This window comes from Oryx dammah, unplaced genomic scaffold (assembly GCF_014754425.2).
Source record: "Oryx dammah isolate SB20612 unplaced genomic scaffold, SCBI_Odam_1.1 HiC_scaffold_28, whole genome shotgun sequence".
NCBI lineage: Eukaryota > Metazoa > Chordata > Mammalia > Artiodactyla > Bovidae > Oryx > Oryx dammah.
Genome location: NW_024070212.1, coordinates 29,948,920 through 29,966,926, shown reverse-complemented (window position 1 = coordinate 29,966,926; position 18,007 = coordinate 29,948,920). Strand labels below are relative to the sequence as shown.

General features: G+C 49.5%; 1 protein-coding gene across 2 annotated transcripts in view; it reads right to left on the bottom strand.

The window, feature by feature from the left end:
* KCND3 (potassium voltage-gated channel subfamily D member 3) overlaps window positions 1-18,007 on the bottom strand; it is a 224,204-nt gene that overhangs the window by 204,946 nt on the left and 1,251 nt on the right. Inside the window, exon 2 of one of the 2 annotated variants that reach the window (XM_040232036.1) lies at window positions 13,992-15,169. In XM_040232036.1, the coding sequence (XP_040087970.1) occupies window positions 13,992-15,097 (1,106 nt within the window). In that variant the 5' untranslated portion in view covers window positions 15,098-15,169. Of the gene's footprint in view, window positions 1-13,991; window positions 15,170-18,007 lie in introns of those variants that run through there. The other variant, XM_040232037.1, reaches the window with a different exon arrangement.

The following is an 18,007-nucleotide window of genomic DNA, read 5'->3' as shown; positions in this document are numbered from 1 at the left end:
TCCAGGGGTCTAAAGAGCAACTGGTTCGTCTGGGAACCTCCACTCTTCCCCAGGGCTTGGATCTGCCAGAGCCGCGCCTGAGCCATCCCAAGTCCCTGCCAGGACACATGTCCCAGGGTCTTCTTGCCACCAAGTCCCCTAACGACTTCCCTGATCATAATTATACTTGTCTTCCACAACTGTTTCCTAACAGGACCTTTTGGGTTCTCAAAAGCCCTCATCCTTCCAAGGTGCAGAGGAAATAGGCTTGAATTGAATACATGAGAAGAAGGTTGTGATCACTGACCCTCTCCAAAATGGAATCACTGCAGCCCAAAGGATAAATTCCCATCCCTGAATGTTCAGGCAGATTCCTTGCCATCTGCTGGGGAGGTTGCTGAAGGGAGTCCAGCTCTGAACGGTGATAGCAAAGTAGGATTCATGGGGCTTATGTAGCTCTCTGCAGATCCTACTGTTAACATCTATCTTCCCCTCATCCAGCTAATCTGGCCTATCCAAGGAGCTGAATTCACAATTCCCTGGTCTCTCCAAACATGGTGCTGTGTGGCTGAGAGCTGCTGACCCGAATCTGAGCCATACCGGCTTACCATCAGGAACCCTGGAGCTCTCTGGGGGAGTCTCTGAGCAGAACCTCCCAGGTCCCTCTGCAGACTTGCATTTCTGATGGTCACTTTGGCCAAGGACTCTCTTCACTTGGACCTCTTTCGAGATGAAGAAATGGAAATGGGATGGTTCCCAGGGCCCCGCCATCTCGAGGCCAGTTCCCCAGGCTGCGAGCATCCAGGCTACTGGGCTAATGATCAGATTCCCTCTGAAGAGGGACAGACTGACAGCTTGTGAAACTGACTTGGAAGTGAAGTGAAGTTGCTCAGTCGTGTCCGACTCTTTGCGGCCCCATGGACTATAGCCTACCAGGCTCCTCTGTCCATGGAACTCACTAAATCCAACACTTCATCATTGAGAAGAAGATTCTGAGGACCGGAAGTGACTTGTCCAAGATCACACAGCCTGCTGAAGTTGACCCTACAACCCACATCTCCTGACTCCTCGTTCAGTGGTCTTCCCATTGTCCTATGGAGCCCAAATCCAGCAGAACGGTACAGTTAACCCACATGAGCCAGCATAAAACACCTAAATCAGAGTGTGGACACAGCAGCCTCTGCTCCTCAGATGAGAAGCTGACCTTACATGGAAATATTAAGAAAGGCAAACACTGTGTGTGGAAGTCGGGGGTGGGCATAGCGCTTCATCGTCTCTCTCTAAGCCCTGCCCAAACTGGGAGTGTGCCCGCCAGGCTGCAGGAAAATGTTTTATTAATCAACACAACAGACTTTTGCTGGCCAGCAGAGACCTTTCTGCTGAAGAGGGGGAGGGGGAGGAGGGGAGGGGGCTTTGGCTTAGAAGACAGGGATGCAAACCCTCAGGTACCGAAGTCTCAGGAGAACTTCTAGCAGCTTCTGGAAGCAGAAGAGAAACAGGCCAGGGAAGAAGGGAAAAAAGAAAAAGAAAAAAATGTAGAGTTGCATGCAGCAAACTGCTCTTCTCCATCTCTGGGGCAGAAATGGCATGAAAAAGGACGAATGAGTCTAACACTCCACTGTCAGGAGAGCCAGCAGAGGGGAGCGGGAGGGTCAGGGCTCGTGGAGGAAGAGCCACACCTGGCGCTGTGAATCCTCCAGGTGGGCAGAAGCAAGGCGGCACCTATGACCTCTAGGGAGGATGTGCCCGAGAGACTCCTTATCCCACCCCTGACCTGCTTCATCTTCCAGCCACAGATCACCATGAGGGCCTATAGCTGAGGAGGCCAGAGGACTGGGCAGCCTGTGATCAGTCAGCGGGTTCAGATAGGACCCCCTCATCAGAGCTGCTTCCTCCTATTCTAAAAACGTGAGGACTGGCCTCCAGCCCTGCTGAGCTGAGCTGTGGTCTCTCTGGTGGGCTGGGCTGGGGCCAGTAAAAGGCTGAGCTATGCCCCACGGCCTGGCACGGATGTGGGGCTGGGGGAGGCTGCCAATTTCTAGACATAGGACATGGGTAACAGCCACCAGGGACCAGGACCTCCGCAGAGAGGGAGCGGGCATAAGACTTTCAGACTTTTATTCTGAAAGATATTTACACATTATGCATATTTACAACTTTACTTCTCCCTTCAATTTTTCTTCTCTTGTACAAGCTCTACTGTAACACTAAAATCTCCCGCTTCCTTTTTTGTCTTCTCTCCTTTTCACCAATAAATTTACTGCCTGCTGGTGAATTCTTCCCCCATGCATGTGCTGTCCCTTCTCTGTTGGCACAGACCAACTTGGGTCCCTTAGATCCTGCTGGCCCCTTCTCCATGACTCTGATTCCTCCTTCATCGCCGTCCTCCATCCACTCTTCTCCCCCATGACCTTTGCCAACAAGCACAAGAGCCTTTGGTGCCAGCACATTAGGAGGCTGGGGGGCGCTGTTTCTTCCTCCCGGCCCCCAAAGCCTCTGGTGAAAATCTGGGTGGTTAGTGATGGGTTAAGAGCAGACGCTGGTTATACTGCACACAGAGCTCCAGCTTCTCCAGACACTAGCCATAGGCTCTGAGCGGGCCTCGGTTTTCTCAGTAACCTCACTCTCCTTTGGTTAAGGAGGGTTACATGAGGAAATCCATGTAAACGATTTATAATCAGCACCAAACCTGGAATATCATAAAAGTTTGATAATATCAATTTTAGCTATTATTACTGTTGTTGATGGTGATGAAGGACAGTGGTCCGTCACATGTCAGGGTGAGTCTGCTGCTACCTATTCAGTCTCCTCACCTTCCAGATAACAATCCTAAAGAGACTAGGACACAGCTCTTGAATCATCATTTCTGTCCCGGGCCAGCCTCTCCCCGACTCCTAACTGTGGATGGAGCTTTCACTTTGGGAGACACTAGAGACACTGCCCCTTTACTCTCAAGGTGGGGTTCCTCATCTCTTCCTGGGTCAGGCTCATGGCCTCATTCTATCTCTCCTTATGAGCTTTATCTCTTTTTTCCTACCTTTTACTTCAACTTTTCATTCTCATTTTATACATTCATTTGTCTATAATCTTCTGCTCCTACTAGAATTCCAGTCCCTCAGAATTTGCCTGTTCTGTTCATAAATACATCCTTAGCCCCAGAACACTGCCTGGCACATAGAGACCCACAATATTTACTGAATAAATGATCGAGTGAAGGAATGCATTTAACATTTCCAACACAATCTTCCAAGGGCCAGCTGAAACATCACCTCTTCCAAGAAGTCTTCCCTGATTCCTGCCTCCTCCACCTTTCCCTACACTTTTCTGCCCTTTACTCAGAACTCTCACCTTATTAAATCCAGAAACATAGGTCTATGTGCACAAAGGACCCATGTTACTAGGCTGAGGCTTCTTATGAAGCTGAGACTCTAAAGGAATCAGAAGACCTTGTTTTGAATCTAGTAACGCTGCTACAGCGTGGGAGCTCAGGCAAGTTGCCTACACTCTCATCTCCTGCATGCACGCTAAGTCACTCAGTCATGCCCGACTATTTGCAACCCCATGGACTGTAGCTCTGTCCATGGGATTGTTCACGCAAGAATCCCGAAGCGGGCTATCATGCTCTCCTCCAAGGGATCTTCCCGATGCAGGGATCAAACCCCTGTCTCCTATGTCTCCTGCCTTGGCAGGTGGGTTCTTTACTGCTAACGCCACCTGGGCAGCCCATATATAGGAAGCATATTGAACACCCTCCTCCTAGGACTTAGTCCTCATCCCCTTTCTTTGGAGCCCCTCATAGCAACTAGGACTGTGCTTTGCTCACAAAGATAGCTCAATGCAAATTTGCTGAATTACTGAACCATCGCTTTTCCCAGGTGCTTACCAAGAGCCCAAGAGAGATGTGCCCAGTGATGTCAGGAGTACATCTGACGTTTCGCTCTAAGAAGGAGGGAATGAGTGGGACAAGCAGTGTCTCTAGTGCTTGGAAACTCTGCCGCTGCAAGGCCGACAGTGTCACCCATGGAGGCTGTGCCACACAGAGTCAGCACCCTCCATGGCTGGGCAAGGGATGTTTGCTGGTCTGTGACTATTTAGACCCCAATCTCCCATCCACAAGCCAATGTAAGGATTCTGTTCTTATTATATTTTAGCAAAGCTCATAAACCAATTTTGATTTCCTGGGTCAGTGCTGTTTATTTAATTATCATGGTAGGAGACTAAAAAGAAAACCTTGTTTCACTCAGAAAACCAATATGACCTTTTAGCTCCAGCAGAAACCTGGTATGAAGGGGAACTTCTGCAGACCAAGGAGAGAGGCATGGGCCAAACTGCACACAGTGGGCACCCGTACTCCTACAGGGCAGGTGCAGAGAAACAGGGCCCAGGACAGGAAGGGGTTCCCAGGTCCTCTCCTCATCCTTCCCTTCATGATTTCCTGGGCCATTTCGCCTATTTTCCCTGCTTCAGATGATGATTTCAGAACCTGCTGCTTTAGCCCCCTTCTCCCTGTTCAGTTGCAGACCCACCTTTCCACCCACCTGCCAGCTACTTCAAAGACACTCAGGGTTACCAGCAAACATTGCCGACCCACAGCCAAGCTCATGGTCTCTACCTTGCCCTTGACCTCCAACCAACCTGTTCCACCTGAATGTTTGTCTACTTGCCCAGTCGTATGGTTCCAGAGTTACTTTGGACTTCACCTCCTCCTGGACGTTTATCTATCCTTTTCCACTGTGCCTGCCCTAGGTCAAGCCTTCTTTACTTCTTCCCTGGATCTGTCTCCTGGCTAATGTCACCATGTCCAAGGGCTCTCTAACATTCATCTAGAAGACACCTTCCTAGTCTGTGTGTCACAGAGACACATTTAGTGACTCTCTAATGTCTACCAAATAAATCCCTTAGCCTAATATTTTAGACCCTCATGTCTCTAGCAAATGTTTTGTTCCTGCTCACCTCCAGCCATACTCCTCATATACCCTAAACTCTAGCAAACCAGCACATTAGCTAAACTCTCGAAGTACCATACTCGTTTGCAATTTACTTGGAATTTCTGTTTTCACATATCAAAATCGTGCCTGCTACTGTTGATTCAGCTGAAACGTCACCTTTCCATGAAGCTAATCACTCGTTCATTGGCAAATACTTATTAAGCTTTTCTTCTGTGTCAAACACTTTTTAATCATTTCAGGCCATGCTTCATCCTCTCTTGTACACTCAGAAACATATTCCAACCCTCTACTGTAAACTTCTTAGGGACAGTACCGAGGTGTCATTTCCATATCCCCAGTACTGCCTAACAGGGTGCTTCACAGATACTAGGTGCTCAGTAATGTTTGTTGAACTGAATCGAGGTTTATGCTGCCCATGGTTTTGATATCATTTAGTTTAGTTGAATTCTCCTAAGGTTTTCTTTTCTTTCTGTTTAAGTATGCGTGACCAGGAAGAAGTAAAAATAAACTAATGATACTTCTCAGCAGCTCCAAGCCTGTTATTATGGTTAACTCTCAGTTATCCATGCCATTGGAAAAGCAGCGTTGGAGAGAATCCCACACCAGAAGCACAAAAACATGATTTCCATCCGTCTTTGACATGTATTGTATGATTTTCAAGGAGCTGATTTGCCTTGTTAATTTTGTTTGGCTGATCGGGTTGCTATTTGCGTTTATAGTCTCTCAATAATTGGCTGGGTAGCAGGGATGGAAGGGGAGGTGGAGGGCTGTGCTGGGGGTAGGAAGTCGGTCCAGAAGGAAGTATCAGCTCTATACCACTTCGGAGGCAAGACTGGATGAAGTGAACATCACAGGCACTAGAGGTTTGTCAGCATGGCCCAGGGTTTGGCCAGTTTCTCTCAGATGACTGCGAATGTAGAGATGTCCCTGCCTACTACCAGCCCACTCTGGGTCCAGAGTTGGATTTTGTTTAAAGACGATGTAAAGTAAGTAAGTAAAGGTTGTGGGATGGAGGAAGGGCTGTGCTTCCAGTCTTGTTGGTAACAGGAGGGTGCCTCGCTGAGCTGCTGGGAGCCACTGGATGCAAATCAAAGAAAATGAGATTTGCAATTTTGCATCGATAGCTAGATAATGCAAGGGGGAAAGCTCCCCTCTTCTCCTTCTGAAGCAAACAAATATCACATGTGGTGATTCAGCAGCTGCATTAGTTGGGGAAAATTGATGCACATTTCATGTGTCAGGGAGCTGAATCCCAGAGAATGGAGCCAGCCTCCCAGAAAATGGTTTCTTTATATAGTTCCATCCATTTATTGTTTGATTGGACTTTCTGTATATTAAATTCAAGCTGTTCTGCTGCTCTTGGGTATTATGATGTGTTGGCTCGGTGGGAAATAATGAAGGTGATGGGATTTTACAGCATCGCATTACAAAGGAGGCGTCCCCAGCCCCATCCATCTCTCCATCAACTAGCTTGTGTGTGAGGTGGCACTTATATTAAAACGATTTTTCTGATTCAGTTTAATGACACTCATTCGAGTCCTGACACCCGGAATATGATTACATGAGCTAGATGCAATCTCCCTCCATCTAGCCATGGTCAGCAAAGGCTGAGTTCTCCTTCTTCCCCAGCCCCTCCCTTCCCACTTAGCCATCATTTGCATTGAGCTGGGTGGAGGGAAGTGGGGCTGAGGGAGAAGAAGGAAAAGGCTTACACTCCGGTCTGAGAAAAGCAGGCTGGGCAGAGGCAGGAGCACTGGCCTTACCCTAGGGGTCACAATACATGTAAGGCTTTTGGCTGAGAACTTCGGATGCTTGAAGCGATTGTGGTAACTCCATCCTTACCACAAACAAGTCCCCTTTCAAAGCTGGCTTGAATTCACTACTATAGACTCCAGGTTCTCACTTCCCAGAAAAGAAAAACTGACTTGGTCATCACAAAGGATGGACACTTAAAATGTGAGTAGAGTGTCAGTTTCCTGGAGGACAGTGGGAGAGGGACTCACAGAGAAGTCTCTGCTCCTCTTCCTGCCTGGGAGAAGCTTCCAGCCACAAAGGTGTGTGGCCAAGAGCCCTGTGGGGACTGGGACAGGCACTCCCTCCTGGGTGAGAGAAACAAAAATCCCCCTGTAGTTACCAAGGGGTTTTGCCCCTCCCCTGGGGAGAGGGAGGGCCAGGCTGCCTTTTATTTACACTATTTTCAGGCAGAATAATTGCTGCTCCTCAGGGAGAATCATGTTTTTGTTTACGGGTGTGTTTAAAGAGGGAAACCCAAACAAAACCAAACACAGGGAGAGGGAGAGAATGATTTTAAGAGATTCCGGAAGAGAGCTGTGAAATGGGCATCAACATGGCAATTCCCTCCAAACATTGCTGCGATTTGAACAGCTGGATCGGAAGACGAATCTAATGTGGTGACCCTGGGATAAAGAACCCCAAAGGCTGACATTCCACCTGTGGGAATTCATTTCTTCCTCCCCTGCAGCCCCAAAATGCTCCCCCTGCCTGTGTCAGCAGCTGCTAGAGCTGCTGCCTCTGAGACTGGCTGCTCCCTTTCAGTTTCCGAGCCAAGACTGCCCACACAGTGGTGAGCACCTTGGCAGGTGCTGGGGAAATTCTGCCTGGGTTGAAGGCAACCTCAGTCACGTGCAGATGCTCCTGCTGACTGTCAGTCCAGCCCTGTTCTCAGATGGCCATGCTCTAGTTCAGCCTCAGAGGTCTGCCATCCGGTGCCGGAGTCTGGGAGCCACGCTGCAGGCCCTTTACGTATGCCTCTTCTTGTGACATGCTTCTCTCAGCAGTGGAAGTCTTTAGGTCTCTGTCTTTCAGTCCAGTCCTCAGCCATGGGAGCTGGTGAAGCTTTCAGCTGGCAGGCTGGCTGCAGGACCAGCAAGTGTGTCCTGTGGCCTTGACTTTCAAACGTATACAAAATCTCTCACTTCTCCCCTTTCCAATGCCACCATTAGGTCCCAGCCACCCTCATCTCTTGCTCAGATTGCTGTGGTAGCTTCTCTTCTTCAATGTATTCACTACCCATTGCCCAGATCCTTTCAAGTGAGTCAGGTCTTCTCAAAACTCTCCAACGACTTCCCATTCCAAGCATATTCATAAAAGGCAAAGGGCCAAGTCCCTGTGGTGACCATAGGGATTACGCAGGCCCTGCATGGGCTGCTTTGTGCTACCTGTCCCTGCTCTTGGGGCTGGACCATCAGCGCCTTCTAGCCCTTCCAAGAATAGCGCACCAAGGCCCCTCCTGCCTGACGGCCTTTGTGTTTGCTGTTCCCTCTGCCTGGAATGTTCTTTCCCAAGAAACCCACATTCCAGGTTCTGCTCAAATTCAGCCTTATCTGAGAGGCCTATCTTGACTTCCCCACATAAAATAGTAGGTCTCCCTTGCTGCATCCCCTCTCACACTTGGCACCCCCAATTTATCACATCATGCTTTATTCTTCTCTGCAGCATGCATTACTTCCTGACTGCCTATATGTAGGTATGTATCCATCTATCTCTTTATTGTCTGGTTTTCTCCACTAGAATGTAAGCCCCACAAGACCAGGGGCTGTTTCCTTTGCTGCCGTATCCCCAGGGCCTAATAGCTACTCAAGTATCTGTGGAATAAATAACTGAATGGAGGGAAATGTCATGGGTAGGGGGGCTTATCTATGGCACCCTTTCTGCTCCTCCCTGGCCATGGAGTCTGAGCAAGGAGCCTGGCCAAGCAGCCAATAGTGAAATACATGGGTTGACCCTTCACTTACAAGAAAGCCCCAACCCTGCTAGGCTGACATCAGAATTAGAGAATTCCCTGCTTGGCCTCCTGATTTCCACCCACCCACAAACATCCTGTTAGACAGAACCATATCACTAACAGTGAGATAGCACTTTCACTGTTCTTACAATGGGTAGGAGATGGTTAACAAGTGAGAAAATTGAAGACGGGTAAGCCAGAGTACACACCTGTTTGGTTGAACAAATATATACTGAAGCCTAGTACATGTCAGGTCCTGTGCTAGGTATAGATCACAAAGTGATCTTTGAAGCACATACCTGCCCTTGAGAAACTCATATTCTGGCGAAAAGACATATAAACAAAGTTAATGAAATGTGGCAATTGGCAAGAAAGATGCATGGCAGTGCACGTGGGAAGCCTTCCTGGAGACAATGTGGGCTGTTTTATAGGATGACAGGAGTTAGCCAGACATAGCAGAGTGAGGGGTGGTCTCTGGAGGGATGGGAAGAATGTGAATAAAAGCCTCTTTTCTGACCCTGCTCTTCCCACTCTCTCTTGTTTTGGTTAAAAAAGAGAGAAATGAGTCTCATTCATTCTGTCTGTATTTTACATAGGGCTGACGAGCAATCATGGTGCCTGTGCATTCTCAGAGCCTATAGTGCTGGCTGATACACAGTAGACACTCAATAAATGTTGAATGAATGAATGATACCTTGTTGGGACGCAGGTCTCCACTCTCTCTTAGGAATTTCAGCACCAGAGAACTATTAGTTAAGAAATTCAAACCAAGAGAAGATTCTGAGGTCATTTATTCCCAGTAATTGCACTATAATCAGATCCCCCAGGCAGGGACCCACCACCATCTAGATGGGCACTGTTTGGCCAACACCCCACTCCAAGGCCCTTGGAAGGTGGGAGGAGGGTTGGTGGACCCCCCAGAGGCAGTGGATGATGGTATAGCCAGAATTTCAGGAACTGAAGGGTTAACAAAACCCACCTCTGGTTGGTTCCACTGGGGGTGCCTGATCAAGCACCCCATTCTGTGGAGTGCCCATATTGATCTCCCAGGCCCGGCTCCCAGTCTCTGAAAGCTCAAGCAGGCCCCTTCCAGGATTAGACTTTAAAGGGAAATGCAAATTACCTGGAGGCTGCTTCGTGCTTGGAAGAAGTAAAAATCGATTCTGTTTTCGTTAAAGTGATTTTTGGACACTGTCAAAAGCTCTCTCATCTCAGAGCACGGGGTGACAGATAGGCTGCCGGTCTCAATTACATAACCAAGCCAACCAGGCGGCATCAGGCCATCTCATTAGAGTGACGCTGCTCCATGCCCTTCCCAAGCTCAATTCCCCCTCCCTAAGATGTCCAAGAGCACTTTATCCCTTCCAGGCCTGGAGCTGGCCCTCGATGGCCCTTGTGGATGCTTGTTCACAAAGCTTCCTTCCCCTCTGCCCCAGGCCCCACGTGAGCTTCACCCATGGACTGGCTCAGGCAGTCTGCCCAGTGGTGATGTCAAGCAAAGTCAAACAAAATGAAGAGGGAAAATCTGCTTTGAAAAAGTCTATGACATATAATACATTCCCAAACTAGAGGTGCTGGTCTTATTTAATATTGGGAGCTCTGTGTTATCCCTTCCCTCTGTTAACTGCGATAATTGAGGATTTATTTTATTTATAGCATCAATTATGAGCACAGAAATTAATCCTTTAATGGTGAACTTGGAAGCTCAACTGTCAAGGGGCCACCAGGGAACCCTGGGCTGGGCAAAGGTGTCTTCCCCACCAGCATGGGAGGTGGCCAAGGAAAGCCATCCTCCAGCATTGGTGGCAGACGGGTTGTTATTGTTCTGTGTGCTCAAGATATTCTGAGAAATTAAATAAATGGGAATAATTGGCTCCAGGAGATCCCTCCCTGGAGGACACCTGAGTAACTCATCAGCAGGTCCTGGGAAAGCAGGCAGAGCCAGGAAGAGCAAATTCCTTCACTCGACACATCGGCCCTCGACTAGTCAGTCAGCAAAGGCACACAGGACAGTCCTTCCAGACTGGAAATAAGAAGCCTGGGAAGGTTTGGATGGGAAGGGTCTGGAAACAGGAAGAAGTAGGAGTCTGCCAGGGATTGTTGGAAGCAATCAGAAAGAATGTGGAATGTGGCAGATCACTGGCCTTTGGCATTGCATGACCACTTGGGGTTCAAACACCAGCAAAGAGAGAGCAAAGACAGGCTTTCTGGAATGATCCAACAAGCTTACAAGTAGCCAATGAATGTGCTCAGGACAGAGAGCAGCCAGAGGAGAGAAATGGTTTCCAGGATCGGGTGGGTAAGACCTCCAGTAAGAGCAAGAAGACCCTCCACAGCGTCGCAGATCATCCCAGTGAGGGGGGACCACACCCCAGATAAATGCCGCCCTGCTCCCTCCCTGGAGCCAGGGCTGGGGGAGATACAAATCTTGGGTCCACCCTAGAGAAAGGACAGGTGGGTCTGGAAGGGACTGAGGACATTATCAAACCAAGCACATGGAAAAAGGAGCCCCATTCTCATTGACTCACCCATTTAAGAGTTTTGCCAAATACGTGCTGTTTAGAGTCAAGCAGCGAGCCAGGTGATGGTTCCCACCACCCACTCAGGTCAAAGTCAAGCAGCCCGATCCAGCCGACACTGGTCAGGGTGGATGGGAAGAAAAAGCCTGCTTTCCCATTACTTAACGGAGGTTAAGCAAGACATGACTAAAGGCTTCATTTTTGCTTGTGAGTGTTTCCCTCCCTAAGGCTAGACATCTTGTTGCTTGAGGAAGGGAAGGGTGAGGAGCTCTCAAGGCCCGAAGTCAGGGGTCAGGGGGAGTCTGGGTCTTCCTACGCAGGAGTCCTCACTCTCTGGCAGTCCTCTTGCTCTGCCCCTTCCTCATCTCCCAAAAGAAAATGTGAGGCCATGACTGTCCACCCCCTGACGCTAGACTTGACCTTGATCTACACAGCGAAGGCTAAAGGAAATCACTGGTCTCCCCAGTGACAGTAAATAGATTTTGCAGTGAAAGCAGCCATTAATTTTCCAGGCAGAACTTAAACCGGCCAGAAGAAAATGTTTTATATATTCATAAATTCCCTGTGTGCCTAGTGAGGTGCCTGTAGTCCTCACCACACTGACACTTTCTTAAATAGAGATAGGACTAGAATAGATTATGACACCCCGAGGCCATTAAAAAAAAAAAAGAAAAGCTCTGAAGGGCTGATTTCCACCTACAGGCCCTGATGGTACGAACAAGTAGAGTGGGAAATGAAAAGAGAAAGGGCCCTGGAGACAGCCAGACTGGTATTTGAAAAGCAGCGCTGCCCCTCAGCAGCTATGTGACTACAGATATTTACTTAACCTCTCTAAGCCTCGCCGGCTGCATCTTCAAAGTTGTATGGAATGTTTCCTACCTTGCAAGGCTGTTGTGAAGACTTAAAAAGATAACATATGCAAAGTGCTCAGCACACTGCTGACACATAGTAGACACACATATGCTGTTATGCTAATAATAAAAAGTAATAGGCAGGTGGCCATTGAAGTTTCCATTGATCTCCTCTGAAATGGCGCCATTTTAACTCTGACACTCATCTGTCTGCCCTGTTTTCTCCCCATGGCAGTCCTGAGGCATCACTGGTGTTATGAGTCCCATCAAGGGGCACTTAAGGGTATTGGACAGTCAGAGTATAGCCGTGGAGGTCCTGGGCATGGAAAAGTCCCCTTCAGAAAAGCAAAGGGATGGCCAGGTTAGCAGAGAAGCAGCAAATGTGCCTCCTTCTCCTAACACAGGGCCAGCTCTCCAGCCCATCTTATTCCTAAATATCCCACCATGCCAGGAAGCCACATCTACTCCCTTGAGTCAAGAGAGACAAGGTCAAATGACCAGACATCCTTGCCCACTTTGGGTGCGAGCAGTTAGTGGGAGATTGCATGTGTGTTGAAGAGGAAGGAAAGGGCAAGGTGGCCTCTGCCCGATGAATGGAATGCCTCCATCAAATGTGGCCTTCACAAATGGACAACAACACCCCTTGCTCTCCCCCTTGCTTCTCCCCTCTGTGTGGCAGAATGACAAATGTAATCATTTTAAAAGGTCCTGTCACCTGCTCAGTCATTCCCAATAAGCACTATGGAAAAACCAATACCAGCGCCACAGGGTTTCAGCCAGGAAAAAAAAGAAAAAAAAAATCGAATCACCAGGATGCCACCAACTGAATTGTCAAACACCAAATAAAAAGCTTCATGAATTCTCCATCAGCAATATAACGCTTCCTGGCCTAAGCAAATACAGCCCCAGTGTATGAATTGTGAAGGGATTTTGCTTGAGCCTCAATGCCTTCCCACGGCTGAAGCAGCAGCCCCTGAGAAATACACATCGCCTTGAAGCTGCCTTCACTGGCTCTAATCCTGTTAGGGTGAAGACTGTAATCTGCTTCCTGAGCGCTGTCCCCCCACAGTCTTCTGATGGAAAGCTTCATATCCCAGCACCATAAATATATTTTGGTGATCTCAACTGGAGAGGGGACCCTGGGGAGATGGAAAAGACAGAGTCACCCGTGACCTCACTGAGCACCTTTCCCTCCCACAGATGATATTGTTGCTACTGTGTCTGACCACATGATCCATCAGACCATCTCACCATCACCCAGGTAGGCTGAAGGATCATTCCATCAAAGAGTCAGACTAAGAAAGCAAAACTACTGCTTCTTCAGTGAGAAAAAAAAACAAATCAGGTGCCCCACTTTGCAGAAAACCCAAGTTCAGAGTCACTTAGAGAAAGTCTGCTCAGAGCTCCTGAGCCCTTGAGCATCTGTGGCAGCAAAAAAGAAAAATAAGGCAGAAGAGAAAACAGCCTGCATATATACAAAGGAGAAATGCAGGGAGGCTCCACAAAGAGAGTTCTAGGGTCTCCTGTTGATGGAAATCTGTACCCTCCTGACCACGCTCACTGAACTTCTTACAGCATTCTTCCTTCCTGCTGCACTCTTTTCCTCCTCAGGGCAGCCCTTGCAAGCTCAGGTGCATATAAGAATGCAGCAGTCTCCACTCACTCCTCCCCCACCACACGCACATACACAGAATGCATGGCTGAAAAAAGACATGGTGACAATTTTCCGTGTTTTGTAAAATACATACCCTACTCCTAAAAGAAAAAATTCAGAGCATTCATCATCCCTAAACAAATCACTTAGGTGCCTTCCTCTTCTGATTAGCAACTTCCCTTGCTCCTACAACTTGGGGAAGTGACTCCAACCTCCTGTGTCCACCTCTGATACCATCCACAGTGTCCCTTCTTCCAACCTCCGCCCTTCTCCAGTCCAACAGCTCCGACTTACCCCAGTGTTGTCATGGTGACGATGGTGTACCAAAACGAGGCGGGGATGCTTGTGAACTTGCTGGCGGAGGAGCCCTTCTCGGCATAAAACATCACAGTGGCAAAGATGATGATGGCCATGGTGAGGGAGAAGAGGAGGAAGCCGAGCTCTGAGGCGCAGCTCTTCAGGGTGTAGCCCAGGATCCGCAAGCCCTGGGAGTGGCGCGAGAACTTGAAAATCCTGAAGACGCGGAAGACCCGGAGCGTGACGAAGGCGCCCGACACGTCCTCGTTGTTGGTCATGACCAGGCCGATGTAATAGGGCATGATGGCCACGACGTCGATGATACTCATCACGCTGCGGATGAAGCGGTAGCGGCTGGGTGCCGCGAACAGCCGGAGGAGGTACTCCACCGTGAAGATCATGACGCAGGCTGTGTCCAGGCAAAAGAAGGCCACGGAGTAGCGCTCGCCACACGGCAGCTCCTTGCTCCCGGGCACAGTGCCGCACGGCACGGTCTCCACCACGTTGGTGATGACCGAGACGGCGATGAAGAAGCCAGTCACGTAGTAGAAGACCAAGGCCAGCGTGCTGGTGTGCGGGTTCTCGAAGGCCCGCCACATGGTCTGGCGGAAGCTGAGCGAGGGCATGGACTCCTGGTTGTTCTCCGAGTCGTTGTCGTCCATGAGCCGCTCGGCGTTCTCCCTCTTGCGGTCCTTGTACTCCTCGTAGCAGCAGTCACCGATGATCTCGGGCAGAATGCCGTAGAAAGCCAGCTCGTCGTCGTAGGCGGAGATGCACTCGTAGCGCGGGTAGTGCAGTTTGCCAGTGCGGTAGAAGTTGAGCACGCAGCGGAACACTTCTGGGTCCCGGTCGAAGAAGTACTCCTTGGTGTCCTCGTTGAAGAAGAACTCCTTCTCCGTGCTACCCAGCAGTGTGTCCGGGTAGCGCTCCAGCGTGGTCCGCCACGTCTGGAACCTCCGCCCGCTCACATTGAGGACGATCAGTTCATCCTGCCGCTTGTTCTTGTCGGCCGGGGCTAGGGGCATGGGGCAGTTGGCCACCGGCATCCACCCGATGGCCGCAGCCCGCGCGAAGGGCAGCCAGGCTGCGACTCCGGCCGCCATGGTGACTCCAGCTCCTGGGCGGCCACTGCTCTGCCAGCCCGCACACCAGCTTGGAAGTTAGTTCAGCAACCCCTGGAGACAGGAGGAGAGAGCAGAGAACCCGTGAGTCCCCTGTCTGCACCCGAGTGGGAGATGGGACACAGGGAAGGGTCATCAGGAAGTGAAACAGCAAACATCTGGAAGGGAAATGAATGGAACTGAAATCGCCACCAAAGAGAGGGGACTTGATCGCACCCGGTCTTGCAGTAATGTGGGATCACCAGATGTTGTTGACTGCCTGACAAATTGTCAAGTTCCAAGAGGGCTCAGGAGCACTTGGAGGGAAAACCTCTTTAGCAGAAAGATCTGGGAAGACGTGGGTAATAATCAGCTCCAAAAGGTTATGGTGTTATTACGAATTTAAATTGGGAGAGGGTAAATGAGTTCTCATTAAATGAATTTAAAAGTGGGATAAACATGCTAATTTTTATTTCTCTCTTCACCCACTATGGCAATCAGGAATGGGGTGTGGAGCGGGGAGATCAGGGAAACACATTCTTTCCGCTCCTCACTGGTGAGGAGGCTGGGGCTGCCCAGGACTCCGGAAAATTCTCTGAGATGCCAGAACTTGGTGGAGTTCTGTCCCCAAGTTCCATGGAGAAGGCTGACCCTGGTGGCGTGCTACCCTCTGGGACATTCAGCTGGGACATTTGGCAACTTCATGTCCAGTCACGCTCTCAGAGCCATAATAGAAAGATGTGGGAGAGGCTGGGAGGCTAGGGTTCCTCCCCCACCTTGTAAAGGACTGTTGGATTTTTGGTTCACCTGCCTTCCAAGCATTGTCCTTCTCCCTCCCAGAGGAAGCTGATCCACACTTACTGCCATCTCCAGACTCCTCGCCTCCCGTCTCCATCTGCCCACCATCCCTAACTCCCTCAGGTTATATAACAATACCCTTTCCCGTGCCAGCCTCTTTCACCTGGCCCCACTCCACCCTCAGAGATTCCTCCGGAGCTGGGCCACCTCGGCCCTTTACTCACCGCTCTCTGAACCGGGCTGTGTACACACTTTCCCATCAGATGCATGGATGGAGGGAACAATGGCATGGAGAATTATATTTGGCTTTGGGAAACAGATTTACCTTCCCGAGTCTGGCTTTTTAAAGACGGTAGTGAAATGAGTCTGCAATCCCCAAATGTATACCATCTGTGGGGAGACACGTGGTGACACAGAAACACACGGAACAGCAACGGGGAATGTTTGGGGTTGACCACGCTCATTTTCCCAGATCCTAAACTGATCTCACCGAGCCAATCCTGACTCAGAATTCTTTGGACCCTCTGGAATTCAGCTGGTTTAAATAAATGAGACAGAGGATGAGTCTCGTAAGGAGATTTGATCTCATCTTTCCTTGTAAACCTGTTTGCTTCTCCTGACTGACTCCCAACTCTGCTAAGTTTTCCAGATTTCTCTCTCCTCTCATTCCTGAGCTACCCTTGGACTCTGCCACCTGGAGATCTCTGAAACTGGACAGGTGGGAGCTGGGTCTACCTCCTTGCAAAAAGCTGCTCTTCACCTTTTGCTCACAGCATCCTTAACTCCTGGCCCGTCACATTGGCCATCTTCCTCACTGCTGCACCCAAAGATGCAAATAATTGCCAAATACTGTTACAGTAGGTCTCTGCCCTCATAAGGCCTCGCTTCCCTGAGTCCTCTTTCCCATTGGTCTGTTTGTCTCTCATTCCCCCGACCCCCATTTCTCCTGTTTCCAGTAAATCCATCCTGCTCAGGTTAATCTCCCTAAAGCAAGATCTTCCCATGGCCTACCAAATCAAGTCTGAACTCTTTGGACTGGCATTCTGGCATTTTCACAAATGGATCCTGGTTTATCATTCCAGCCCCATGTTCCAGGAACCTATCCTAGATCCTAGATGAGCTTATGCATAGTCCTTGGGGGTCTGTCTGTGGGCACTCTTCCTTCTGTTGGGACTATCCTTCCCCTTCACCCAGCACTCCTATTAGAATCTCCCCTGTGCCTTGCTCTCTCTGTGATGCGTCTTCCTCTCCCCACTCTGAAAGTCTCTCCTCCTTTGGGAGGAGACTCTGTTTGCTCCTCTTCCCTAGCACCTATCATCCTCTCGCCTGGGTTACAGACGCTCTCCACGAGTCTTATCATCATGGCCAATGGTAATTGAGCGCTGACTTTATGCCAGGCACTGCACTGTCTCCAATGGATCAGCTCATGTATCCCTCCCAGCAACCCTAGGAAAAAGAGGTCTGAAATTCAGCAGTCAGGCAGCTGGAAGGGGGAAGGACAGGGACTACAGTCCTGGACAGGCAGTCTGACCCCACACCACGTGCCCTGAGATCCTGTGCTACACTGCTTCTCAAGGTCTTCCTGTAAGAAGAATATTAGGTGATGTTTACTGAGGGCTGACTGCCAGCCAGCACAGTGTGGCATACTTACATGCCATGGACCACTTCAATCCACCCCACCAACACCCATAGGGGGCAGACACCACCGTCGTCCCCATTTTGCAGATGAGGAAGATGAAGCATTAGGAGGTATAACTGGCTGAAGGATGTAATGATTAGGCAGGGAGATTTAAACTTGGGCCGTCTCAATGTGAAGTTCAAGGGGATAGCCAGGCCTCTTCCCTGCTTTCCCCATCCCACAGGAAGCTCCTTAAGGGTAAAGGCCACGATGCTTCTATCTTTACACGACAAGTCAGGAGGTAGTGTAGTAGATGTCCAACCTACCGATGATCCCCAAAGGTGGGCATAATAAAGGACAGGTAGGAATCCAGATTATATAGATGCCAATTGTAATACATCAATTTTATTCCACACCATCAGGGTTTTCAAGGCTGGGCATTCTCTCTCCACTCAGTAAACTCTGAAGACAGATCTAAATAAAATGAACCCAATTTA